Source organism: Xylocopa sonorina, chromosome 11, assembly GCF_050948175.1.
Source record: "Xylocopa sonorina isolate GNS202 chromosome 11, iyXylSono1_principal, whole genome shotgun sequence".
NCBI classification, from domain to species: Eukaryota; Metazoa; Arthropoda; class Insecta; order Hymenoptera; family Apidae; genus Xylocopa; species Xylocopa sonorina.
The window spans coordinates 2,233,297-2,261,021 of NC_135203.1; the positions used below are offsets into that span (position 1 = coordinate 2,233,297).

At 30.8% G+C, this 27,725-nt stretch overlaps 5 protein-coding genes across 10 annotated transcripts; 3 read left to right on the plus strand and 2 right to left on the minus strand.

The window, feature by feature from the left end:
* The first annotated feature begins 1,364 nt into the window (after window positions 1-1,364).
* On the plus strand, window positions 1,365-5,529 carry LOC143428747 (uncharacterized). Its single transcript, XM_076903854.1, has 10 exons — window positions 1,365-1,498; window positions 1,892-2,201; window positions 2,295-2,539; window positions 2,675-3,026; window positions 3,181-3,387; window positions 3,480-3,945; window positions 4,012-4,149; window positions 4,262-4,699; window positions 4,779-4,972; window positions 5,148-5,529. The coding sequence occupies exons 2-10, from the start codon at window positions 1,902-1,904 to the stop codon at window positions 5,394-5,396; spliced, it is 2,589 nt and encodes an 862-aa protein (XP_076759969.1). The 5' UTR covers window positions 1,365-1,498; window positions 1,892-1,901; the 3' UTR covers window positions 5,397-5,529.
* Window positions 5,530-5,880: 351 nt separating this feature from the next.
* Window positions 5,881-7,698, plus strand: Dnaaf3 (Dynein axonemal assembly factor 3). Its single transcript, XM_076903855.1, has 6 exons — window positions 5,881-6,128; window positions 6,251-6,440; window positions 6,543-6,713; window positions 6,803-6,985; window positions 7,079-7,316; window positions 7,382-7,698. The coding sequence occupies exons 1-6, from the start codon at window positions 5,882-5,884 to the stop codon at window positions 7,676-7,678; spliced, it is 1,326 nt and encodes a 441-aa protein (XP_076759970.1). The 5' UTR covers window position 5,881; the 3' UTR covers window positions 7,679-7,698.
* A 2,450-nt stretch (window positions 7,699-10,148) lies between these two features.
* Nsd (Nuclear receptor binding SET domain protein) lies at window positions 10,149-17,650 on the plus strand. 5 transcript variants are annotated; one of them, XM_076904994.1, is made up of 14 exons: window positions 10,149-10,631; window positions 11,126-11,402; window positions 11,762-12,171; window positions 12,252-13,005; window positions 13,080-13,246; window positions 13,338-13,656; window positions 13,817-14,039; window positions 14,152-14,344; window positions 14,585-15,014; window positions 15,099-15,372; window positions 15,556-15,776; window positions 15,854-16,077; window positions 16,795-16,869; window positions 17,212-17,348. In XM_076904994.1, exons 1-13 carry the CDS (start codon window positions 10,599-10,601, stop codon window positions 16,828-16,830), a joined length of 3,561 nt encoding a protein of 1,186 aa, XP_076761109.1. In that variant the 5' UTR covers window positions 10,149-10,598; the 3' UTR covers window positions 16,831-16,869; window positions 17,212-17,348. The 5 variants fall into 5 exon arrangements, with proteins under 5 accessions (XP_076761109.1, XP_076761107.1, XP_076761105.1 ...); XM_076904992.1 differs by lacking the exon at window positions 16,795-16,869 and having other exon boundaries at window positions 10,150-10,631; window positions 15,099-15,161; window positions 15,222-15,372; window positions 17,212-17,650; XM_076904990.1 differs by lacking the exon at window positions 16,795-16,869 and having other exon boundaries at window positions 10,150-10,631; window positions 17,212-17,650.
* A 989-nt stretch (window positions 17,651-18,639) lies between these two features.
* Window positions 18,640-23,228, minus strand: Tmem63 (transmembrane protein 63). Its single transcript, XM_076904995.1, has 12 exons — window positions 23,049-23,228; window positions 22,534-22,660; window positions 22,125-22,342; window positions 21,741-22,017; window positions 21,575-21,678; window positions 21,300-21,492; window positions 21,121-21,235; window positions 20,802-21,002; window positions 20,390-20,712; window positions 19,998-20,273; window positions 19,667-19,900; window positions 18,640-19,591 (listed from the first exon to the last, which is right to left on the minus strand). Exons 1-12 carry the CDS (start codon window positions 23,066-23,068, stop codon window positions 19,391-19,393), a joined length of 2,289 nt encoding a protein of 762 aa, XP_076761110.1. The 5' UTR covers window positions 23,069-23,228; the 3' UTR covers window positions 18,640-19,390.
* Window positions 23,229-24,493: 1,265 nt separating this feature from the next.
* Mcph1 (Microcephalin) lies at window positions 24,494-27,522 on the minus strand. 2 transcript variants are annotated; one of them, XM_076904423.1, is made up of 3 exons: window positions 25,401-27,522; window positions 25,023-25,260; window positions 24,494-24,891 (listed from the first exon to the last, which is right to left on the minus strand). In XM_076904423.1, exons 1-3 carry the CDS (start codon window positions 27,455-27,457, stop codon window positions 24,628-24,630), a joined length of 2,559 nt encoding a protein of 852 aa, XP_076760538.1. In that variant the 5' UTR covers window positions 27,458-27,522; the 3' UTR covers window positions 24,494-24,627. The 2 variants fall into 2 exon arrangements, with proteins under 2 accessions (XP_076760538.1, XP_076760539.1); XM_076904424.1 differs by having other exon boundaries at window positions 24,720-24,891; window positions 25,072-25,260.
* Between the last annotated feature and the right edge of the window lie 203 nt (window positions 27,523-27,725).

The window sequence follows — 27,725 nt, forward strand, 5'->3', positions numbered from 1 at the left end:
TATATACGTACGTTTTTTAATAGTGTATGTGGAAATTGAGTATATATATACATTTTACAATTTTGAGATATATATATTATCAAATGAACACATACAGATTTATTTCGATGTAAAATAACATAAAATGAGTGTTTCATTTTTCTTTCAAAATATATTGCTTACACTAGTACAAAAGAATATTTACCGATGAAATATAAACATAGATTTATACAACTTCTTTTTTTATATTCTCTTATCTTGTACATTTTGCTAATTTCTTGCATTTACGACGAAGCACAAAACTTTTCGAAAACATTGAAGTTCATTTTTTTTGTCCAATGAACAAGTATGTTGAAAATGGTCTCTGGAGATCGGCTCGATTTCCTTGGATGAGTGTGGATCTAGTCACGAATAAAATTATAAAAACGTGAACTGAAATCAAACCCATCTAAGGTCATCGGACAAATCCGTTTCCTATCCTCTGAACAATGATGCTGAAGCTTGATAAAACGTTGAGCGTCAGTGAAAAAAAAACATTCCAGTGAAATATCCACGAGAGAGTGTAAGTGTACGGTCTTAATCGACAACAGTATCACGAGGCAGAGTGCAGTAGAATGATGTATTTTAAAATGGAATTGCAAAAGTTGCGGGTAGGGGAATAAAAGCAAAGGAATTTGGATTGGTGCGCCTCTCTTTACCTACTACATCTTGCTCTTCGTATGCTAGGGATAGAGCCCTTAAAACGGGAAGCGATATACCTAAATCACTTAATAAAAAATTCAACTGCGACTAATTTATTACTTTTGATTTTGAAAAGTTTTCAAATTTTACGTACACAAGCTATCATTATATAAAATAAAGTTATATATACATATATTAGTTTTAGTTATAAATATACTATAAGTGTAGCTATGTATTTGTATAGGAAATATACACAAATAATATATATATATATGTAACAAAGTATTAAACATCAGTACAATTTTTTAGGTCTTGTACTTCCCCTAACATTAAATAAATATGCAACCGACCAATAAAAAATGATAGTACTAAAGGATAGGATCATTTCTTATTGGATAACAGCTATACACGATTGTATAGTAATGTAGAATCAATGCTCCTGTTTCTACAATATTCATAAGTTAGTGATTTGAAAGAATCATTATTTAATTACATTTCGATCGTTATATATTTGTTTTCATTTATTCTTCTTTAACCAAACAGCATCGCGTAATATAGGTATTTAGATATATGGATTCATTCTCATGTAGAATCTAAATAAAATGTTCCTATGAAATAAGAAACACAACGACCAGATAGCATATTTATTTGTCCTGACACATTCACTCGCACTATGTGTATGTACATACATACGTTTTGTAGTGTTGGGAAACTGCTATTTAGATAGTAAAATGTTTGTTATCAAAAAGCATCAATGAAACAGAAACATTTAAAAAATGCCATATGTGCGCGTTTAAATAAATTGGTAATGGTTTTAGATAATTCCGTTTCTATAAAGGTACGAACACTTTTGTCATGATAATAGCAAAAACTACTGATTACAGAGCGAAACTGTTAATTACAGAGTAAAACTATCTAATAATTCAGGACAATTCCTATTTTTCAATGTTATAATTGTTATGACTTTCTCATTGTTATTATTATATTCGCGCTGTTGTAATATGTTTAAATTTATTGGAAAGGTTTAAAGTTTTCTTAATATTGACTCTATTATAAATATATATATATATGTTTATAACCTTCAATTTATATGAAGTTATTAAACGTAGTAAATAAAACATAAAATATAATAATTAATACATATTTATGTATAAAGTAACTTTTATTTAATGTATGTATATTTGTTGTAATAATATATGCGTGTATCTTATTCAAGAAAACAATTTTTTAGGGATATAGACATGAATACAACGTTAAGTTCAGTCGACAATGGCGGTGATAAACTTGTGTCAGAAACAAGTGTACAAAGCATAGCCCAGAATTTAACTACTATACAAAATATACAAAATGTGCAAAGTGTTGTTCAAAGTAATATACAAAGTATTCAATCAACCCAGACGATAGTAGGATCAATTGGAACACCTACTAATATTGTAGGTAAATCAATGTCAATGGATACAAATACAAAATTACCTATAATGAAACCTGTAGTGCCCTCTGGTACTACCTCGTCTTCAGAAACAAACAAAATAACCACGACGGTAATTATTTTTTATCAATGTTTAAAGAATTCGATCTTATCATCTAATCATTTTAACAGTGATCATAACAGACTTAAATAACTGTTTTTGTAGATCTGTTCTGTGGGTTCAACAGTGAGGATAATATCACCAGGTATGTTAAATACAGTGGAACGTCAAAATCAACCACAAGCTCAGCAATTGTTGCAACAGGCACAACAAGTGACAAGTATACCAGCTACGTATCATGTGCCTCGAGGGCCAGCTGCAGTTGCTAACATTTCTGCTCCAAGATCAACAGTAGCTACTCCTATTGTTAGAGCGAATACAGGACAAACTATACCTACTACAAGATCAGGGTACTTGTATATACACATGTACTTTATAGATAGATAATTAAACATTAAACATTCGAATAAACAAAATTTATTTTATTCTGTAACCACAGAAGTAGATGTAGTGCAGAAATCGATACGACATTTTACATCTTTTAGAGTAAATACAACTATTTCAAATTCTCAATGGCAACCTAAAACGACATCAGTTGTATATGCACAACCACAAAGGCACACTGCACCTCCAGTTAGTCGAATCTCAAGGCCACCATCAGCTGTGTATACCAGTCAACAATCTCGTTTGATTACACCTACAGCCCAAGGAAGATCTGTGCAAGCTACAATGGTCACTGGCGTTTCTGGCACTCCGTCTAGATTAATAGCACCTGTTCTTCAAGCAAGCAATAGTATTACAAGGTTGCCGGTTTCACAAAGCAGACCGCCTACATCTCAAGTATCGAATATATCACAAACTACACAAGCTGGTAGATCTTCGACTCAAACTATTCAAGTAAGTTACTATGCTTTAGTAATTAGCCAATTGATTAATTAATTAATCAGTGAATTTAAATTAAGATGTAGTTGTAAATAATAGTAACAAAATTAATAGAATAAATAAAATTTATGAATAAATAAATTTTATTTATTCTGTAATCAAATTTTAGCCTAATCAGTCAAACAGACCTTTAAGTACCACGGGCATCGTAAATCGCATAGCTGTATGTACAGCACCTGTAGTTGGAACTGCAAACAGAGTAACTGCTTCAACTTCAGTGACTGTTCAGCCAACGGTCGGGAGACAATTATCAATTAACTCTGTTGCTACTTCATCAACTGGTACTGTTAGTCGGATTGTAATCCCCTCTCAGCAAGTAGGCATAAAACTACTTTATTATGCATTATCGTTATGTAGAACTTACTTCATTAGTACTTTAAATATTGAACAGAATTGATCATATAATAGATACAACAGCAACAACAACAGCAGCAGCAGCAGCAGCAGCAGCAGCAGCAGCAGCAACAGTCGCCACAATCACAATCACAAGCACAAGCTGCGCCTCGTATCGTCCAGACAGTAACCTCTTTGTCCGGTCTTAACACAATGTCTCGTGTAATTGCTACAACGGCAAATACATCAAACACAACAAGAATATCACAGCCTGCATCAACTACTGTTGCTAGAATTACTGGAATGTCTTTACATCCTTTACCTTTAGCAACTACAAGAGTTACATCTGCACCTGTTAAAACAGTGCAGGCACAAAGTATCGGACAATCTGTACAAATCAAACCTACTCAGCAAACTGGATTCCGAGTTTCTTCAGCGAGTAGTACGAATAATAACCCAAATACGACACCTACACAACCGGTTCAAGGACAATATTTGCATCCACCACATACTGCTACCTATTACTCCTTTGAACCTACAGGTAATTTTTATTGGTTGTAAGTAGAGGCATTTACGAAATAAATGTTATTAATAACCATAGTTGCAGGCACATATACTCAATATCGTCAAACTCCAGTAAGAGTACTTGTTGAACCTGGATATGATGAACCACATACAAAAACGAATGCATCTCCAAGACCAAGTATACTCAGAAAGAGGGATCATGACAATTCACCCATTAAAGGTACAAAATTGGATAAATTGACACGATTCTTTATTTCTTTTTTTCCTTCCTTACTTTATTTTCATGTATTCTTATGATGTAAAGATCAATGAAACGGCTTTGAATTTTTAAGGTGCGGCAAAAAATTTAGTTCCTGTACTTGCATCTTTACCTCCTGTTACAACATCCAGTCCTCCGTGTTCACCGAGAGGAGATCAAGATGGTGGAGGTTGTCAAAGTTCAGGTTCTACCACAGTTTCAGCAACGTCATCACCTGGGCTCGATGAAGAACCAGAACAATCAAGAATTACTATAAATCCAACAGTAGAAATGTCTCCGAGGAAAAAGCCGCGAAAACAACAACTTACTGGAGTAGAATTAACAGAATCAAGATGTACCGAAGGAGAAATGCAATTCATCACTGAAGAAAGAATGAAAAAAGAATTTAAAGAGGAACCGAAGGAAAAATTAGAAAAACGACAAACTTCAAACATACAATGCGATATTATTAAATCTCCCACACAACAACCAACAGTTGCAATACGAACACGACCTATGCCTAGTTTATTAGGTACGTGAAATGATTATACGTATAACTGCAATTGTTTGGAGTATACGCTAAAAGAGAGATAATTAATTTAATTTTATAGGGCCATCTTGGAAGAATAGATGGAGCAGTAGACTTCACCACTATAGAAGACCAAGCGAGGTTCGACCTCGAGAGGAAAGACGACCTACAGTTGCAGAAATAGCTCAACAAAAGCATGTACTACAAAAATTAAATGGTTGGAAAGTGTACCATCTTACTGCACAAATGGAAGACATTGCTGATCTTGAGAAACAAGTATGTAATATTCACATAATAGTAATAGTTGGCGGTGGTGGTAGTAGTAGTAGTAGTAGTAGTAGTAGTAGTAATAATAATAATAATAATAATAATATTTAATTTTTAATATTTAATTTTTTATTTAATTTAATATTTAATTTTTTTTTAATTATGTGATTTCACATTTTTGTAGGTACATGAAAAGTTGAAAACAACATTAACCATGCTTGAATCGCAACAAAACGTCAGGAATAGACAAGATGATGGTCTTGAGCGTGTAAATGAATTAATCAAAGGAAATATGCAACGTAGTAGTTTAATTAGTGAAGGAATGAATGAAGCACGCACGCAGCTTATTACTATATTTAAACATAAAGGACATATTACAGATATTTTACAACGGTGCGGTAATAAACGAGCTCAAAAGAAACGAGATAAATGAGCTAATATGTACGAAATGGATTTACGTGAATATGTTTATAAGAAATCCTTGCATAAGCAAGGTTTCAGAGGGAGTTATTTTTATCTGTGAATCTATATTATAAAATAAATGATTTTATAAGTCTATAACATAATTGTCACTAGCATGTTCATATTTTAACATATAATGCATATTATTCCTTTATTGTTTTATATACGATATCCATACATATTTCTTTGCGATATGTATTTTGGTAAATTTTAAATAAGAATACGAGGAGTACAAAGTCGAATAAATTGTTCATTCATGAAATATGAAAATATGGTTTTTCAGTATACTATGTATGTAGGTGCATACTGTATATATAATAGAGAAACAATCAAGCGAATGGATGTTACTATGGCAATAACATATCTTGATATCCTTATTTATAACAACGATAATATTGAGTATTTTAAAGTTTATTTTATAGCTCGGATTACGTATGAATTATTTTAGAATCTAATATGTGGTGGGGATACAGTCCTGCATTAGACATACAGTTTGAAATTAGTAAACATGGAACTAAATATCCAGATGAATATTTCGACGTGTTAATTGTAGGTGCTGGCGATGCAAGACATATTTTGAAGACATTAGCATCATCTTATTTGTATCGTGATTGCATTATTTTATACAATGTAATCGAATCAACACTGGAACAAATTGCTAGGTCTACTCTTTTATTAAGTACTTGTTTAGAAGCAGACTTAGGTATGTATATAAGGTTTCAAAGAAGCATAAATGTTGTAATTGCTTCTGTGAACAATTTTGTTTTCTAAATTAAAATTAAATAGTATAAAAAAGATGAAAAATTGAACCTATATATCAAAAAGGACTGCAAGAAGCAACTCGATATTATTTAGAGATATTTGGCAATACGTTAATAAGACCTGCAACAGCTAAGTATTTGATAAGATGCTGTAATAAATTGGCTGATATACCAACAAATACAATTAATTGTCCTTGGTTAAGCTTGGAACAGTTAAGACATAAGGATAAAGATCGATTAGAAGCAATTTTTAAGTGAGTTTTTTTTAATATCAAATATATTTGTATATTGTATCTTATTATGTTTATTAGTTGATTAATTATATCCTATTGTCTTAATTATATGTATATCGTAAGATTTTGGGAACGTGCAACATGTGAGAATATTCCTATTACTGAGTATTGGGATCAGAGAGTTAGGAAATCGTTGAAAAGCAGATATGATTATCGAGATGGTGTTTACGATTGGGATTATCATATGATTTTAAAGTCAAGAGATATTTCAAATTTAACATTACAGGAATACAGGTAAGTTTGTTGATTATGAATAAAATATTTTACAAATGCTTGTGCATAAACATATTTTTATATTTTGCTTTATTTTATTTTAACATCAGATTTTGGAGAAATAATGGAATTGCATTCACTTGGCTAGAGGGCGAACCAGTTAGAAGTAATCCAACATTATTGAACAATATAATACAATATGGGCCTGGATTTATACATTACACTTATTTAGGGGATATTGTAAATGGTCCTTTCTTCTCTTGGAATTTGCAGGAAACAGAGGACATCCATGCGTAAGATGCATTCTAATCTGACAGATTTTTATTATTATTAACAGTATTAATATCATAGGCATATAACATTACTAAAAATAATAATATGTTCAGCAAGAAGCATAGAGCAACTGATATAGCTGAACGAGAAATTATCCGATCTATATATGCAATTAGAACTAGAGAACCAATATCTGAAGATCTTATCGCATCTCATAGAGATTCCTCTATATTAAATGGTACTTTAATAACTGAAATGCCTAATAAAGGGATGGAACATGAAACTTGGCCAACAAAAAAACAAAAGTGTGAAGGAAATAGAACATCTTGGATAGATGTTAAAAATCATAAAGTATTATTATATTTGATCACGAGAATTATAAAATAACTCTCCTGTAATTTACATTATAATTTCAGATAATTTTTCACCCCATGTCTTCGCTGGAAACTTTCAAACATAAAGCAGAATATATTAATAAATTTGACTTTATTTGGGTAGCGTATAATATGATGAAGCAATTACCCAATCTTGTGCCACTACTCAAAGAAGGGCAAATTATATTAGTGGAACTACCAAAATATTTGGTGAATTTCCGGGATGATAATCTACAAACTTTTATGATGGAATTAAAAACTATAGCACATTGCAATGGATTGCGTGAAATTAGTGATATAAACATTAAGGAGCATTATATTGCTCGATTTTGCAAATAAACAGCGATCTAAGTTGTTTATTTTTATTCCTATGTCCGATATAGATTAAAAATAGTTTAAAATAGTTAAAAATTGTTAACTTGAAATTAGACATAGTTATATGTACATGAGTATAACTAGAGTATATAAATTTACAATTTCACATATCATAATGTACTTTTAAGTATTTGTATACACTGATTGTATACTTGAGCACGTACATACTTATATAAATGCATATGTACATTTTCATATGTTTTGCACAAAATTGTTTCGATATTATTTAAATAACTATATATATATAAATATAACTATATATATATAAATATATATATATAGACCAGGGGTGATTCGTGTATAGGCACTGGAGAATTGCAGCACTCCCAGAGGCGGCTCGTTCATAGATACTACAGCGCCTCCTATTTCCACTTGATATTATCGCAAACATTTAATATAATGAGTCTTCTCCTCTTTCTTTACACTTGTACAATATACAGTGCTGGACAAAAGTATTGGCACAGCATGATTGTTATGATAAAAATGCTTATAACTATGAAACAAATTGTTAAAAAGGAAAAATTTGTTTACACGTTTATTTATTTATTATTCTAGATTATTATTTAACAGAAACAGTAATATAAATAAAGTGATATGCGAAATAATAACAAAAACATATTTATTGAGCGTTTTAAGCATGGACAAAAGTATTGGCACATTATACAAAATTTAGTGTAGTTGTATCTCTCCGAAAAAAATCCGATTGTCACTTGATGGTATAGGTAGGGGATTCCCTGATAGTCATTTTTTCTAACAGTCATCCTTAAGTTCAGTCGATTAGCAACATAGGAAATATAACAAGCAACAATGTCAAGAAGAGGGAAAGAAACTACAAGTGAAGAGAGAAAAATAATATTAAATTTGCACAAAATGCGAAAATCTTATAGTGAAATAGCAAAAAGTGTTAATAGAAGTCGATTCACTATTAGAAGTGTCGTAAAACGATTTGAGAATCAATCAGATTTCAAAAGTAGGAATCGAAGTGGACGTCCCTCAAAGTTAACAGTTAGAGAAAAACGGAAAATTGTAAAGGAAGTGAAAATAAATTGTAAATTAAACTCATCACAACTTAGAGCAAAGTTAAATGAAGAAAATAAAAAAGAAGTAAGTTCGAAAACTATACGGAGAGTGTTAAAAGATGCGGGATATTCTGCGTGTGTCGCAAGAAGGAAACCATACATATCCAAGAAGAATCGGAAGATGAGAAAAGAATTTGCAAAAGAATTTATAAAAAAGGATCCCACATTCTGGAATAACGTATTATTTTCAGATGAAACTAAATTTAATATATTTAAATCAGATGGCAGAGTATTAGTTTGGAGAAAGCCAAATACGGAAATGGATCCACAACATTTACAAGCCACTGTGAAACATGGAGGAGGTGGAGTCATGGTATGGGGTTCCATTGCAGCGTCTGGGGTTGGCGAATTAGTATTCATAGATGAGATTATGGACAAATATGTATATTTAAATATATTAAAGGAAAATTTATTTAAAAGTGCTAATAAATTAAATCTCCCGCGTGATTTTTATTTTCAACAAGACCATGATCCAAAACATACTGCCTATATTGTACGACAATGGATCGTTTACAATACCGCACATACATTAAATACCCCACCCCAGAGTCCAGACATGAATCCCATCGAACATGTTTGGAATGAATTAGAAAAAAAAATTAGAAAATATAATATAACAAACAAAAACCAATTAAAAGCTATTATTTTACAAGAATGGAACAATATAGAGCCGGATTTTACAAAAAAATTGGTAACTTCAATGCCAAAACGATTGAAGGAAGTTATCATGAGGAATGGAGGGCCAACCAAATATTAATTTTTAATTTCTAAGTACTTTCAATCATTTGTGCCAATACTTTTGTCCATGCTTAAAACGCTCAATAAATATGTTTTTGTTATTATTTCGCATATCACTTTATTTATATTACTGTTTCTGTTAAATAATAATCTAGAATAATAAATAAATAAACGTGTAAACAAATTTTTCCTTTTTAACAATTTGTTTCATAGTTATAAGCATTTTTATCATAACAATCATGCTGTGCCAATACTTTTGTCCAGCACTGTATATGATCCTCAAGCTTAATGTCGGTAGCCACTTACCCATTTTATGAAGAGATCAAATGAAAAAAAAGTATTTAATTTTATCCTTGTAAAATTTCATCAAGTTTCAGAGTAAATTTTCTTTTGATACATGTTTACTTCCTTTTGCAGAATTTTAAAAGAGAGGCAACAAATTTGCTGCAGCTGTGGCCCCGCTAATTTTAGTCACGATCCGCCACTGGTATAAACATATGCACTATATATGATTGGTATTTAATAGTTACAAGATAACAGTATTTCCATACATATAGATAGATATGTAGATGTGTATACAACTACAGTAGTAGTGAGGTTCCGGGCATGTTGAAAATCGAAGTAAGCGATAAAACAAAAATCACCAAATATTAGGTATAGTGAAAAACGAGACTAAGCATGGTTATGAGAATCACCCAAAATCGCGGGAAACGCGTCCTGTTCTTGTTCAGAGGGTCCGTGAGGATCAGTTACGATCTTTAAATATTAATAGAGAAAATTGTTTATGGAGCATTGAAATTAACCGTTGAAAACTTCCATAGAATACGCGTCGACGTCTGTATGTTGAACAGAAATACATGTTGTTCCTTTAAGAAAATAAAAGTAGCCTTTGAAAATCGGCCATCGCAGCTATTTTCAGCGATAATGAACATTGTTTTCGATTCGCGAGCCCTTTATACACAAGTTCTACAAGTTCTATTCTGTTAACTGTTTAATGATTATACGAGGCTTCACAATATCGGAGTATTGTCGTCCTTGCTAGATAAAGATGCTAAATTAAACGGAAAATGATGAGCACTATCAACAGAGTGAATAGCAAGGTGGGCATAATTGTTGAATCAAAATTTGGCGTATGCGGCACAAACGTGGGCACAACGAATAACAACTTTCAGGATGATAAAAAGGATTTTACAGTGAATTTAAAAAAAACTTCACCTGGTAGAAGTCGTTACGGCAGAACAATTAAACCCAAGTCTCCTAAGAATGAGGTTGCCGATCCTCCAAAGGCATGTTATGCCGCTTAAGATCAATTACAATCTTTCTGATTAATGATCAATAACATTTTTAACACTATTATGGTACTATATGTAGTAATCATTAATGTTTTAATATATAATTTTTGCTTGCATGACATGTATGTGCACCTGTATGCGTTTACATGGATGTGTGCGTATAGATACACATATACATATATTGTAGTTTAATTGGTTTTCTTTTTGTAACCGTTATATCATTATATGTTTTTAAATTATAAAAATATTGATAGAGAACATACCATACTTTATTATAGCATTAACATGTATATGACTTGCAGAATTCCAAAATGCTGAGGCATAGAAAATATCAAAATTCGCCTGATGGCAGTAATGATAGTATAGATGAAAATAATATAACCAATGATATGGACGATACAAGTGACTCTTCAACTAGTTTAAGCACAATGGAGGAAACTACTCCAAAATTAGATGGTTCATCTGTACAATGTGATTGGACTTTAGGTCAATTAGCATGGGCCAGAGTTGGCAATTTTCCCTTTTGGCCATGTGTGATAACACTTGATCCAATTTTAATGGTGTACCACAGATTAAAAGGTAATTTTCTTCTTCCTGTGAATTTATTTGGATTATAGAATTATAAAGTGTATGCGTGCATGCAATAGCACGCAAAGTATTTTGTTTCGTTCTATTTTTTCTTTCATTCAACAATAATTTTCTTCTTTACAATTAAAATAATATTGTGGAATATAATCCTTAATTAATTTAACTGGCAGCACTCAAAACATAATAAGTGTATAGTATTATATATTTTGTTATATTTATTATACATATAAAGATGTAGTCTTTGCAATGTTAAAAAGTTCTGTTTAAATGTAACAGTTTTAAGGTAACTGGTGCAATTTATATATAAAATATATACTTATATATGGATATATGTATATTTGTTTGACCAGCTACTGCGAGATCACAAACGCTAATGATACATGTCCAATACTTTGGCGATAAAGGACGTCACAGTTGGGTTTCATCAAATTCTATGATTCCATTTACAAATCTTGCAGACTTTAAAAAATTATCAGAATCAATAACTGTAGAAGTTAAGAAGAAAGATGCTAAGTATGCAGCAGCATTTATTGTAAAGCCCAGTATAAAATCAAAATGGGAAAGTGCTATTGAAGAAGCTATGGAAGTCCAATCGATGAGCAATGATGATAGAGCTCGCGTTTTTAAACCAAAAGAAACAAATATAAAAAATAAGTCGTCAAAAGCATTATCAGAAAAAGATGAAAAGAATAAAATTAATAAAAGAAAACACTCAAGTGACTCAAATGGACCTGACCTTAAGCGGACTAAAGAAGATAGTGTAAGCATATGTTTGACAGTTTATAAGAAATATGTAAAATATCACACTAAAACAAGTATTCATACTCGATAATTTTGTAGATGGATGAGCTGGATAAATCTTCATTATCACAAAACAAAATGGATGGAGTAAAACCAAATACATTATTGAAATACATTACTGAAAATGGTAAAAATCACTTGAAACTCAATTCGGATACTCCTCCATTATCTCCTTTAAGTCAAAGAGATTCCAGTGATGATATTTCTATCATTCAAAAAGTTGAATTTAAACCTGAGGAAGACGTGGACGGTGTTTTTGAAGTTTATTACGAAAGAAACAGAGATATGCTAGAGGACGAATATCCAGATGCATCGGAGCACGATATTAAGAAATATTTAAAGAAAACTTGGGATACTATGAACGCTTCCTTTCGAAAAAAATATCGGTCATATGTAACGTCAGACACTACCGGTGCTAATACCCGAAGTATAAAAGAAAATTCATCAGATCAGGAAGATGATTTATTACTGGAAATAGATGGAAATACTAAGGATAACAAAAAGTCGAAGATTAAAGTTGAAAAGGAAGAAATGTGTGTTTCAGAAACGAAAAAAAACAGACCCTATAATCTTTTTAAAGGGATGAAACAAGAAAAAGTTTGTCAAATATGTGAAAAGACTGGAAAATTGACTAGATGTAAAGGTCCTTGCTATTCGTATTTTCATCTCTCTTGTGTAAAACCAGGAGAATCTAGTCCAGAACATTCTATTGATGAGAATACAATGGACGATAAAATTCTCGATGACATAAAGGAGATTAAACAAAATAACTATGACGAAGATGAAAATAATGGTATAGGGATTTTTTGTCAACTATATCAGTTGTATTACATTTGAAAATATATATAATATTTTTTTTAATTTTAGGTAAAACAGAAGAGCAGGATGACGAATTATTTAAATGTATCGATTGCTTATCAGGTGTAGCACCTGCCTGTTTTATATGTAATGAAAGAGAAGGGGACAGAATAAGATGTTCCGTATTAGCCTGTGGGAGACATTACCATTCGTCTTGTTTGAAATCATGGCCGCAAGTAATGTTTGACAACAAATAATACTTATAATTTAAAATTAAAACGTGTTACGTTAAGATTGATATAAATGTTTTTATTCACTTGTTGGTAGTCTCATTGGCAGGGGGGCCGTTTAACTTGTCCATATCATGTATGTCATACATGCAGTTCAGATAATCCTCAAGATAGTCATTCAAGGGCTCCAAACGAGAAATTGGCGCGGTGCGTTCGTTGTCCTTCATCTTATCATACATCTACATCTTGTTTACCCGCTGGTTCGGTAATTTTAACCGGCAGTCAGATAGTTTGTCCGAAACATTACCAAGCACCGGAACCTCCAGTGAATGCGGCGTGGTGTTTTTTATGTACAAGAGGCGGAAGTCTTATTTGTTGCGATACATGTCCAACATCCTTTCATCTCGAATGTTTAGGTAATCATTTTTTAATTTACGTATCATGTACAGTACAAATGCCGTGCTTAAAAATATTAGCAATAATAATGATAGCTAAGGCTAACAATAACTTAATATGTACCATATGCTTTTGTATGTAATACATACAAATGAATGATATATAATGACAATTTTTTAGGGATTGATGCACCAGATGGTGGTTTTATTTGTGAAGACTGTGAAACTGGTAGGTTACCTTTATACGGAGAAGTTGTATGGGTTAAGCTTGGTAATTATCGCTGGTGGCCATCTCGTATTTGCTATCCTCACGAGATTCCTGAAAATATAGGAGCTGTACCTCATAGTCCTGGGAAATTTTGTGTCATGTTTTTAGGATCAAATAATTATCATTGGGTTCATAGGTAAATAAGTTTAACTCTTTTTTTTTTTTTCTTTTTATTGATTATATCATATAAAAATTATAATATATTGGTTACAATAGTGAAGAAAATTGTCATTTGTTCTTATTCATAGAGGGAGAGCTTTTCTTTACCAAGATGGTGATGCAAACATAAAACCACCAATAGGTAAAAAAAATAGAGATGACACTTATCGCAAAGCGTTAGAAGAAGCCAATGAAATTCATCAACGTTTAAAAATTGAAAGAGCTGCAGCTAAAGATCATGGACCACGAGGATTGAAACCTCCGCCTTATGTCAAGTTAAAGGTATAATGTGTGTGTGCGTGTGCGAGCGTGTATGCGTTTATGTACATACAGAAAATCGTAGTACAATCCAAACTTATGGTCGATTTTCTCGGAAATAAAGTTTTGTATAAAAAATATTCATTTTATGTTTTCAACTAATTTTTGTACAAGTAATTACCCTTCTTTAGATTATATCACGATTTTCAGTACACTTTATGTAGAATACAGTTGGTAAACTTTTAATTCGTATCGATGACGTAGGTGAATAAACCTGTTGGGAACGTAAAACCAGTGGAAGTTGAGAGCATTGTTGCGTGTGATTGTGATGCCGAATGGGAAGACCCATGTGCACCCGGAACAGATTGTCTTAATCGAATATTATTAGTTGAATGTAGCCCTGGAATTTGTCCAGCTGGTCCTAAATGTAACAATCAGGCATTTGTACGAAGACAGTATCCTGCTATGGAACCATTTCATACTGTAGGACGTGGTTGGGGTCTTAGAAGTTTAGAGTCTATTAAAGCAGGACAGTTTGTTATTGAATATGTAGGTGAAGTTATAGATGAAGCTGAGTACAAACGAAGACTACATAGAAAAAAGGAATTAAAGAACGAGAATTTTTATTTTTTGACTATAGATAATAATCGAACGATTGATGCAGAACCAAAAGGCAATCTAAGTCGATTTATGAGTGAGTATTTTTTGTCACTAAATAACACTGAACGGATAGGAAATGAATATGAATGCTTTTTTTTTTAATTTTAAATTGCTATAGATCATTCATGCTCACCAAATTGCGAGACACAAAAGTGGACAGTAAATGGGGATACGCGTATAGGTCTGTTTGCATTATGCGATATCGAGTCCGGCGAAGAATTGACTTTTAATTATAATTTAGCTTGTGATGGAGAAACTCGAAAGCCTTGTCTATGCGGCGCACCAAACTGTAGCGGCTTTATAGGTCTAAAAGTACAAAAACCACAAATAACGACACCTTCAAGTCAACAGAAAAAATTCGAGAAAATTGATAAAATAAAACGTCAACGAAGGTAAGCGCTGGCGTATACGACGCGTGTATAATGTATGAATTTTTCTCAGCTAAATAATGGAATTCTGTATTATTGCATAAAGTAGCTGGGTCTAGAAGGCAATTTATTTATCTTCCAAACAATTAATTTTATTTTAATATGTAAATAATATATAGTATATAAATATAATTTTAACACAATTAGATCGAGAAAACATCAACTATGCTGGAATTGTGGGCAAGAAATTGAGAAATTGGAAGAATTTGTTGTTTGCGATCAAAAGACATGCAATAAAAAGTATCATAAATCTTGTGTCATTATCGATGATGCTGATTCAAGATTCAGTTGTCCTTGGCATCATTGTACAGAGTGTGGTCGTAGAACATCTGCACATTGTTCCTTCTGTAGTGCTGCTTTCTGCCAAGGTAAAGAATTTAACTGGTGTATTTAATTTGTGTCATATCTCTACCTTTAATAAAAAATTAATTGATTATTAATATAGTACATCTTGATGGAAATCTGTTTGAGCATAGTGAAAAAGGTGGCTTTGTCTGTAAGTTGCATGAAAATGTAGACATGCAAAGATCTGGTGAAGATGAAAAAGATTATTCAGATAATGATACTGAAACAGACAAAGAATATTCTTCTACAGATTCAAATAGTCCACTAACAACAATGGAGAAATCGATACCACGTGAACCATCACCGAGAGTTTCAATAGTAGAGGTGAGATGAAATTATATTATAAAAAAGTATCAGCGTTGCGAATTGTCCGGAAAGATGAACAATATGATCTCTTTCTCCATGCATTTTAAGCTTTTATTCAAAATTATATACCGTTTCAAGAGTTGTTACTTTTTATTTCTTTATGTCATTTACATAATAAGTAGGCAAGTGAAGTTGAGATAGTTAGGATGGTGGTGGTAAGCATGAGAATATTTTATTACATATATATACATATACGCGCGCGTGTGTGTGCGTGTGTAGGATAGTATTTAAAAAAAAACTGAATAAGAGAATGTTTGTTAATTATTCAATCGAATTATTGAAGCTGCACGACAAGTAATTCCATTCTTCAATTATCAACATAAATATATCGTTCTTTGTTTCAATTTTTATTTTTATTTTTTTTTTTATTATACTTATTTATGCAAACATTTATTTTTTTACATCCGTAATTTGTACTTACGGAATCATACCACTAAAATTGTAATTATTATCAATTATCAGAAATTATTAAATATTATTATAAGTTGCACTTATATATATATATTTTTTTATCTAAAATAACGATTATTATTAATGTAACATTTATGAATAATACTATATATAGAATACTTTCAAAACAAGAAAAAGAAAGAAATTTATGACAATTATTCATATTAAATCTCTCTCTCTCTTTTTTTTTTTTTTTTTTTTTAAATTATTTTTCACTGTTCCCAGCATCCTCTCCCTGACATTGGCAATAGTGAGAAGTAGTAACACACAAACATGTTCTGTTTAAGTTTGTACGTTCAAGTGAGTGTATATTTTTGATATTATCTCTTTGGACTTATGATTCATTGTACGATCATAGTAAGATAAAACTCTATTCTTGTACTTAACAGATACCTTAATCCTATTATACTGCTTATACTTTTCATTATGGGTATTCATATTACTTGTACTATAATGCACGTAATTTGTCTTCAAAATTTCATTAGAAATTTATTTTTTCAAATTATGCTAAAATATCATGCCCTTCCTAAATTTATGGACAGTAGGATGTAGTCGTCGAAAATATTAATTTCGTGTTATACATTGCACATGATTAAGGTATATAATTTTTATAACGAGAAAACTATAAAATATGCATTATAGATTCATCCAAGCAGCGAAGAAAGTGAAGAATCTCAGAAAGAAGATGACGAAGATATAATGAAATCCGCTGATTTTATGCCTTGCGAATATAGTTCGAAAAGTATGAAAAGAAAAACGTTGCACCGATTATCCCTAAGATTGAAAGGAGAGGGGGATCAAGTAGAAAAGTTAAGTGATCTTACATCTAGTCAACTGGAGGCCATAATCGGTGGCAGCCTATTCGAATGAACAATTTATTTTCATTGATTGGACTCTTAACAGTAAAACATATACTAATGTGCATAGTTTTCATTTTTCATAAATAATAAATCACAAACTGTCCAATGACAAATGAGACATAACTATAAACGCCAATGTGAGATAATAGTATTTGTAATTGTATACAGTGTTTGTAAAACACTCATTCCATGTCAAACAGATTAGACAAATAAAAAAATTTTAATAAACCTTAATTCTGATACTAGATCAAATTAATATGAATCGTCATCAAATAATCATCAAATATATATAGGTATATGTGTACTCGTTCACCTAATTGGGTTGACATGGAATGTGCCATTTTTAATATTTAAATAAAATAGCAATGACCTTAAGTATATACATCGCACACCTACGCACGCATAAAATATTTCATCATTCTGTTTTGTGTGATACACACTAAATTATTTAGAATTATATTATATTAGTTCAATATATCTTGAATTAATTTAAACACACGTGCGAATGAACTTTTAAAGTCCCAACGCTTATTTTGTAGAATACGTTTATGCATTAGTTAAACAAATTATTTTTTCTTCACGGTGCAGTTCGAAATTTCCTCTTGTTATATCGTATTTGTGAAATAATCGAAAAAATAACTATATTCCTTAAATTATAACTACCATCTTTACACTGCCTTATGAATTTTTAAAGTTTATATTACACACTATATGTGTTATTTTTTTAACGATATTTACTATTACAGATACTAATTTTAAATGAAATCCTAATCGTAAATTCCAGAATGTAAAATATTTTGAAGCATACCTTGATGCTTTTTTAACCGGTTCACTTTGAAGCGCTTTATGCGCGGAATTTTGTTAAACATTGCTATAAGAAATGATTTAACAACAAATTTCCATAAATATATGAATATAGTAAAACAAGGAACGTAATACAAGTTTGTTAATAGCGATTTTCCCCTTATGTATTTTAAATTGTACATATATGCGTATTAAAAGATAAGTATGTTCTCAGTAGAAATTCAAATGAAGTATTAAATGCGAACATTTCTTTATGTTAATGGAATTTATTTCCCCGCATTTATAACGAAAATATATAAAATTTAATAACTGCATAATATGTTATTCCTAATAATAATAACAACAATAATAAAGGAAATAAAAATGAAGGAATGATCCTTTTGTGGGGAGAACACAAAATGATATGTCCGTAACATTTTTTTTTCTTTTACTAAATAGAATATAATTAAAATGTACATATAGTAAAATTTGATTTACTTGTGGTAACATACATAATATTTAATTTTAAATATATCACATCATATATACTACTATTTGATTAAATTTGAATAAGCCATACTCGCTACATTCCATCAGTCTATATCTCAAGTATCTTTGTAAGTGTAAACTTCTTAAACAAAGTACTTGATTAGATTTGAGTACGCGGATCCTTTTAATTCAAATTCAATCGAATACTAGTGTGGTAAAATATTATTAGCGAGATTATTGTTTCTACTCCTAATTGTATCCATTAGTTATTATTGTACAGATAAAAACGAAAATTGATCTTGCTTTTAACTGTTTTACTGAAACTAAATCAAACAAATGTTATCGAACGAATATTTTTTTTTTATAGTGGATAGTTTTATTTCATTTAGTATAAATAACTATTATTATTTTTATTAATTAAATTAAACATAGCTTACATGCTCGCTATGTATACAGCTGTTATTTTATGTAGAATTCTTTAATGCGTTGTAAATAAATTTATTTTCACTTGCAAAAAGATATTAATATCGTACTTCCATATACGATACAGCAACTTATGACAAATTAAATCATTATATGATTAGCATTTGAAGTATTTTCGTCTAGCATACCATTTGTTACTTTTAGTTTAATTTTATGCATTTTTTCCATAACTAATATCGGTATAGTCTATTGTTATTTGAAGATTATCAAGCCTCAGATTCTTTACCATAATTTTGATAGAGTTTTGGACTGTCTTGTACCGTAGGGCTAGTATTCGTTGACTCTGGTAGATTAAGATCAGAATTCAAATCTGCGGATACAACTTCTTCTAATGAGGTTTGTTTCTGTCGCAATACAGGAGCAACAAAATTTTGACCGGCCGATAAATCTCTTTTTTGCGTTTGTGTCTATAAAAATTAGAAAAAATTAAATTACAATGTAAAATCAATCAAGGTAATTCTAATTCAAAGAAATATATGTACTTTAGGCTTTGATGCAGGTAAAGTAGCGCCTGTGACAAGACCCAAGATACTTGCAGCAAGACCGCTAAGTTGCACTGCAGCTAAAGGCGATAGTCCTCTTCTTACTAAACCTAAAGCTAACATTGCAGCTTGAGCCAAAATTGGTGCAGCTCCGGTAGCACTTGCTGCTGCTCCTGCCAATTGACCACCGCCAATACTGGGTCCATAAGCAAAACATAAGTTATGCCGATCCACCTATAAGATATTTAATATATTTATTACAAATCTTGTATTTTCAATTTTTGTGTATAATATGTTTAATTCAAATGTATAAAAAATTCAAATGCTGTACCAAATGTTTCACAACAAGATACAACAGTCCGAAGGGTGTAATTAATGGACAGGCCAAACTGTACACTGTTGTCATAGTAAAGACTAAGAGTAACCAGGCATAATGAGCGCCTAAAGGAAATTCCCATAATACTGCTTTTCTAACATGTATTCTTTCCGCTCTACTACGAGCTATACATAATCTGAATGTATATAAAGCTAATTCAGGGAACCTGACCAATTCCAGTCCGCTTCCAAGCAAAGCTGCCGTAATTACGTAATTTACAAACAGAGCACCCTAGAATAGCATTGTGATAATTTTGCATACTTTCCTTGTCGTGAATAAACATACATATTAACTTATAATTTCAAACTTTAAATTATATTCTATCGACTTTGTTACGTCAGTTTTACCTGATCAGGTAAAAACACGCAGTCCCATCTTTCAGTGTCATTTGCTGCATTAACAGTCCAATCTAAAAATGCTTGTGCACTGGTTAGACCCAAGCTAGGTAATATTAGAACCATCAATAGTAAAAGGAGTAATGTTTTTGTCATTACTGCTCGATTTAGGCTGCTTCTAGTCCAATGTCTAACTAATGATTCACTTCTTGCCACTAATACAGGCATTAAAGCAGCCACGCTTACTAATAGCACAGTTGGAAGGAAAGATGAAACTACTGGACTAAGATTCATAATCTCTCCAGTAATTGGTAGCTTGTTCAAAGCAGATACTACTACCTAGAAATTAGTAATATAAATGTCATGTAATTATAAGAAGCATATTTCAAGATATTTTATTAAAATCAATTTGATCATAAATTACTTACAGCAGGTGTGGTAAGAAAAAATAGTACAATGCCTAATGCAAAGTTGATTAAAACAGCATTTAAGTACCAACATGGCCTTGCAACGCTTAGATTTTCCCAAAAGATGTCAGATGGTGTTGGGGCATAATCTACAACCCATTTTAAACTAGGCAAAGAGCACAAGTGTTTCTTCATAGCTTTAGCCGCACCAGGCGTACCTTATCATCATATCATAATTATTGTAATTATTATTGTAGTTATTATCATTATTGTTATTAAACATTATTATATATAATATTTATAAAGGAAATCATTTTCGTAAAGGTAGTAACTAACCTAAAGTTACAAATGCTACTCCTAAAGGTCTATTTAGTGCCACTTTCTTTTCTTCTTCGACTAATTCGGTCAATCGTATTTCTTCATTCGCATAAAATGTTTGAGCATCAATTTGCTGCGCAAATAAATATTATAAATTTGATACTGTATTATATTAGTTTTTCAAAATATTTACATACATTTTTACAACAACAGCCAATGACTTGACCACATGGATATGGATACATCTTTAATGGTTCCCTTCTTCTTGCATAGTTTTCACAATATAAACGAGCTTGCTCAGCACAATCTTTTTCTATGTTTAACGCTGAAAGCCGTCTAATATCATAAGCCAATGTAACATCTTCTACTGTTAAAGTAGGAAATGTATGCCTACACAGAACAATGTCATGAGAAAAGCAAAATAAAATTAAAAAATAATTTTTATTTTATTCTTAAATATGACTGTACATACGAGAAATAATCAGTAAGAATTTGTATATTGCATTGATGCTTTGGTATTTCTGTTATTAATAGTGTTCTAGCTGCTAACTCACCGCCATGTTTAGAATCTCGTACCTGTATAGTATACTTATATTGTAATTTTCAATTTTAATTTACATTCATTCGTAATTGAATACCTTTTTCAAAAAATGTCTCATAATATAGCCGCCAATTGGTAAATAGGATAAAAGTAAAACTGTATGGACCCAAATCCACGTGGACATTGGATCTAGGTTTGATAACGTTGTGTGTCCAAATGTTGCATTATCACCTTGCATGTTACCATGAAAGTTAATTGGTAAAGCTATGCATAATGATACAATAAGCATTAAGCATGTTAAGATGATTAAATGACGTTCAAATGATATATACAGTAAACCATCTGGACCTGCTCGTTTCAGCAGTTCATCATCGCTAAAACCATAGTTAAAAATATAAATTATAGCTGAAGTTTCATTAAACTATTTATATCGTACTATATAACAGATTATTCAAATTATACGTTTGTATATAATACTTACGTAACTTTAAATGCAGTGACGATCCATGATAGAAAACCTCTATCAACTTGTGACAACTGTGAATTAACAGAAGTTTCTATGCACAAAGCATCTGCATCTCTACCTTCATTGTCTCCATAAAATATTTCCATCCATCTAACATTCATTTTATTCAGTAATGCAAGACGTCCATAGTTCCATGCTTTTTTACGTAATAAACCGAACAAGATAACAAGCAGCTGAAACAATGTGTATGTAATATAATATTAGATAAAGTCGTTAGAAGTAAATAAACCCTGTCTATCTATCTATCTATCTATCTATCTATCTATCTATCTATATCTACAACTATATATATCACAATTATTATATTTCAAAATGTATATCACGTATAATTATAATAATATAAATATACAAATGTATAGTTTACCAAAAATCCAATAAAATTCAACAATAAATTCTCAGGAATTCCTGCATAAGCATCGGTTAGTAGCGTTGTATTATGCCTTGGAACTGGAATACATGTCTCTGTAGACGGTGTCCCTTGCAGACTCGATCTGTAATTTAAATAACAATATAACCTTTTACAAAAGTAAAAACTTCTTTGCACATACTTAGTTTCAGAAGCATGCTTTTATTTTTATTCACCACATGCGTACAACAAACGCATTCTTCGTACTGAAATTTTATAATAAACATAAACATTTGTTTAAACATGTGGGAAAGTGCAAATGCACAATTAAATAATAATTTAATAATATCTATCATTATTTGTATATTTTATCTGTAAAAAGCAGAACGATCAGCGAAATTTTTCTATAATAATAAAATTACTCGTATTCAACGAATAATGTGTAAAGTAAATAAAATACTGTATAAGAAAATATAGTAGTAAAGAAACAGCAGTGAAATCATATGCGTAAAATACTGTACTTTACTACTTACTGAAAGTATGCGTAGCCCATATTCGTTGAAATATTTATATATTAATATACATTTAGATAAATAGAAAGGCATATATCAACAAATATGTGTCAATGTGACACATTGTATACACAGAACTGGCATTAAGTAGCTGCCAACGTATTTGGTGAGTGTATGTGTTAACCTAGCCCAACCTAACTCGAGTAGAATGATGCACAATAAAGATAAGATCTTTATCATCGAGTTTTCTTTCTACTTAGTTAGGTACATACACATACCATGAGAACTGCTGATAAAAGAGCAAATTCTTTTATCATACCATTGTTTAAATTTTAATTTAACATTTGAAAATACAATTAATTTTTCGAAAATTTAAAAAAAAATGTCTATTGTCCCGAATAATGGATAAAATTGTTGGTAAATTGAATAAGATCGATAAAAGTAAGCGAAAAAGCATACAAATATTATACATCCACATGTTTTTTATCAAACCATTCTACAATTATTTAAATTCTCATTTTCCCTAATCCAAATACATGTCAGACATACTAGGCAAACGATAAATTAATTTGTTGTGTCTTTGTAACATATGGAATATTTCAATATATATATATATAAAATAGAAAAAAGCATATATCAAAAAATGTGTAAATAAGAAATAGTAATAGTACATAAAGATAAGTATTTTATTTCTATTTAAGAATTGTAGGATTTATACGTATTTAATAAGTATTTACATATACAGGTAAATACCCAGACAGTACAGCGTGTCGCACGGCGATGGCATGTTGTAGATGCGTGGCAGCACCTTGTTAGCACAGTGTCGCCTCCAGCTCCCATAGTGGCACAACATTGGGGTGACATATGTGTCACGTTGGTGCTGCGATCGTGCTGACAATTGTCTACGGTGGTAACACAGTGTCGGTTTTATACCAACACTGTTTTGTCTGGGTAAATAGGTAATATATACAAGGCATTAAAAAAAAAAAGTAATTCAATATTTATATGGTACATAGAACACACTGTATTGTATAAAAAGGTCTTAGTAAATATAGGTCAAAAACCATTTCTTAGATACAAACATTTTTGTTTGTTAGTATCACGATTAACTTACTTGCTTCATAAACTGCATTCTGAATGTCTTCGTACAAAATACTGACAGTTGATTTTATCCAAAGTTAGTCAGTTGTGTATCAGCTATTGTGGATCTTATTAGTATCACACAGTTGAAAAATATTGTACTGATAATATCAGCGTATTATTCTAATGAAGAAATGGCAGATATGTTATTTCTAATTGAAGAGTTTCAAAGAGGAAACAAGTTAATCATAATGTTAACAGACAAAAGTGTTTGCATCTCAGGAAAGATTGACCTTTCAACCTATATGCTTACTAAGGCTTTTTTAAATCGTTACAGTGTACCATATAAATATTGAATGTATAAAGAAAGATATACAGTTTTATATATATATACAATTTAGTATAATAAGAATTGCTTACAATTTAGCTTTGAGCTTGTAATCATTTTCCTGTAGACACAATTTGATTTTGGATAATACCCAGCATTAATTTAAATATATTGTAATATTTGTATTGATATCTATAATTGTTGGTATTGATTATATGGCTGTAATTCACCCGATGTAATGCAATCTAGGATCCAAGTTTCTCTTAAACCTCCTGTACCAATACAAATTTTAGCTGTTTCTATATTCTCAGTAACATAGCCACCTGCAGCTTTTACAAGATCTTTTAATACATTGCAAGGTGGTGTTGTACTTTTTTCTATGTATATATATCCACAAGCAGTGAATAATTCTGGAACATAAAATTTTCCAAAGAGTTGCCTGTCCTTACGATTTTCCTAAAAATTAAGTAGCATAACTTAATAATGCTGCACACTTAATAGTGCACACACAAGCATTTCAGTCTATAACTTTGTTAAATGATAGTGCCTTATTATAATTTATTATTTCGAAAGAAAATTTTACTTACTAACACTGCTTTTGAAAAATGTCTTAATTCATATTTTTCAGGATTTAACCATTTATTGTTTTCTAAAGATTCTAAAGCCCATTGAAGGCTTACTAGCCAACAGCCTCGTATAATACCATGTAATAAATTTATAGTACGTACACCTGTTGTTACAACATGCGTAGTATTTTTTGTAATGCTAGATTCCATCTTTGCAAAACCAAGAGCTTTAACAACACTTTTAACAAGATTCTTATCCCTATAATACAAAAGAACTTAAATATCATAAGCATCACATGATTATTTAATTTCTGTGTAAAACAATATTGCAATTATACTAGAATATTTTGTTAAACATTTGTAACTTGTGACTTTATATAAAGTAAAAATTTTGCTTACTCGTTAGACAAGCCTGTTGTAACAATATTTAATCGCTGTATCTGTTTTTTCTTTGTAAATTGCGCAACAGATCCTTTCAAAGATTGGAAATCATTCGATGAACTTCTTTCTGAAACATAACCATCTGTTGTTTCCATTTGGCTAAATCTTTCGTTGCATTTGTTTAATCCTCTTAAAACGTCCTCATTGACAATTTTTTTAACAACAATTTTTTTACTAATTATTTTTTTTGGTTTCCTTTGTTTTGGCTTATCGTAATCTTTGATGTTCTCTATCTCAAGACATTCTACAATTTTGTTAATTTTAATTCCTTTATTGCATTTATTTTTTCTCGTTTTCTTTTTATTTTCAAATACCTGGCAGGTAGGATGTAACTCTTTTTCTACCGGAGAAAATGATAATAATTGTGAATTTTCATGCAGTGGTAATAATTTTTTTTTATTTCTTCTTTTATCGGGGACTGCTATAGAAAGTTTTATACTTTTATCCCTTTCTGTTTCCCTCTGACTTTTATCAGTATTAGCCGAATTAGATAAAGTCATTGAGCTATTTCCATTGTCATTACATGCATTATTGCGTATATTTTTTGATAGAACTGTTTCACCTTGACACTGTGTCTCGTTTTCACTGTGTTTTTGCTGATTATTACAATTATTGTTCTCTGTATTACTTAAGTCAAAGATATCCTTTTGTTTCTCAAATAAGCTTGTATCTTGTGATATCATCGTAGACTTAAGGCTAATCCTATTATTATTTTTGTTCTGCAAACAATTTAAAGTATCTAACGATGTATTCATTTGCAAAGAAGTATGAGTACTATCAACACTTTCCATTATATTTGAATTTACTAATTGCATCTCTTCTGACCTACAATCAACATTTTCACGTTTATATTTATTTCTATTACTTTTATTTTCATTTATTAGATCAACAGACATATTAACACGTAAAGAAGTTTGCACTGTATTGATACTATCAGTTTCAACCAATTCCGTGTCTTTATTAGCCCACTTTATTTTAGAATTTTCATATGAAACTTGATATGTATTGTTGGTAATCATTCGTGAGGATATTTTTACTGGAGAATCAGACTTGAAATTATGTTCTGGTACTTTCTGCATTGAAATATGTACAGACGCTGTATTTCCTATTGTATCCACACACTGTCGTGGTTTGTTGTTTGATCTACATTCTTCTTGAATATTCTTTGCATACCTATCAGATTTATATAGATTTTCAAAGTATACTTCATCCTCTTTATCTGATATATTGTTATCTATCATTGTAGAAGAAGCAACTGGCGTTGCTGTAAAACTATTATTTTTGCTTACAGAACTATCTGTAATAGAAATAGATCTATCTTCACAAAAGATAGAATAATCATGTTTATGATTATTTGTCTCATCGATACTATAAGGTACCTTGCTTCTTTTCGTTAATCTAACACAATCGTCATGATTTCTATTTGTCAATTGTTTTAAACACTGTTCAGAAGTATAACATTTTGAATTAACATTTTCCACTGTAGTATTTGCATTGTTCAAATGCTTTTTCTGTTTAAGCAATTGCTGTCTTCTCAATTTATGTTTTTCATTTACTTTGTTCGTCTGATTTTTGTATTTATCTAATAGTATCTCACAGCTAGGTTGATTTCGATTGCTTTCGATTGACAATTTGCTACTACCATTTGTAGTTTCGTCTAAACATTTGGTTCTTTTAAGGCTTAGTGTTTTGTACATTTTAATGCATAGTTCACTTTGTTTATCGAATTCTTGCTTAGTTTTACTCTGAACAATGTTCTTTAACAATTCATCATTTCTAGTCGACACTTTACCATCTCTGTCTATTCTTTCTAAAACTATGCTTACATTTTTCAATGGAATATTGTAAGGAACAGCATTATATGTACTAGAATCTGTTAGCTCAAGTGAATTGTTGCCAGAATTTGTTACGTTTGAGACGCAACTTAAATTTACATTCAGTGAACTTCGTTGATGTTTAGGACTACTAATGCGCTCCGACATCACACTCATCCTCTTATTTTTGTTTCTAATCATTATGCTTCACATTCCTACTATTAATTACATCTAGATTATCAATTATTATTAATTTAAAATGGAATTTAATTTGATATCAGTTGATTTCATTATTTATATATCAATTGATGATATCAATGTAAAGTAACAAATAACGATATCTTCAATTATACACGATAATGTTAAATATTTAAATATATCACACGCAATAAGAGACATCAATTAATGAAATAATTTTCGTGAAACACATTCATGATTTGAGTACATTGAATGTCATTTACACGTCAGT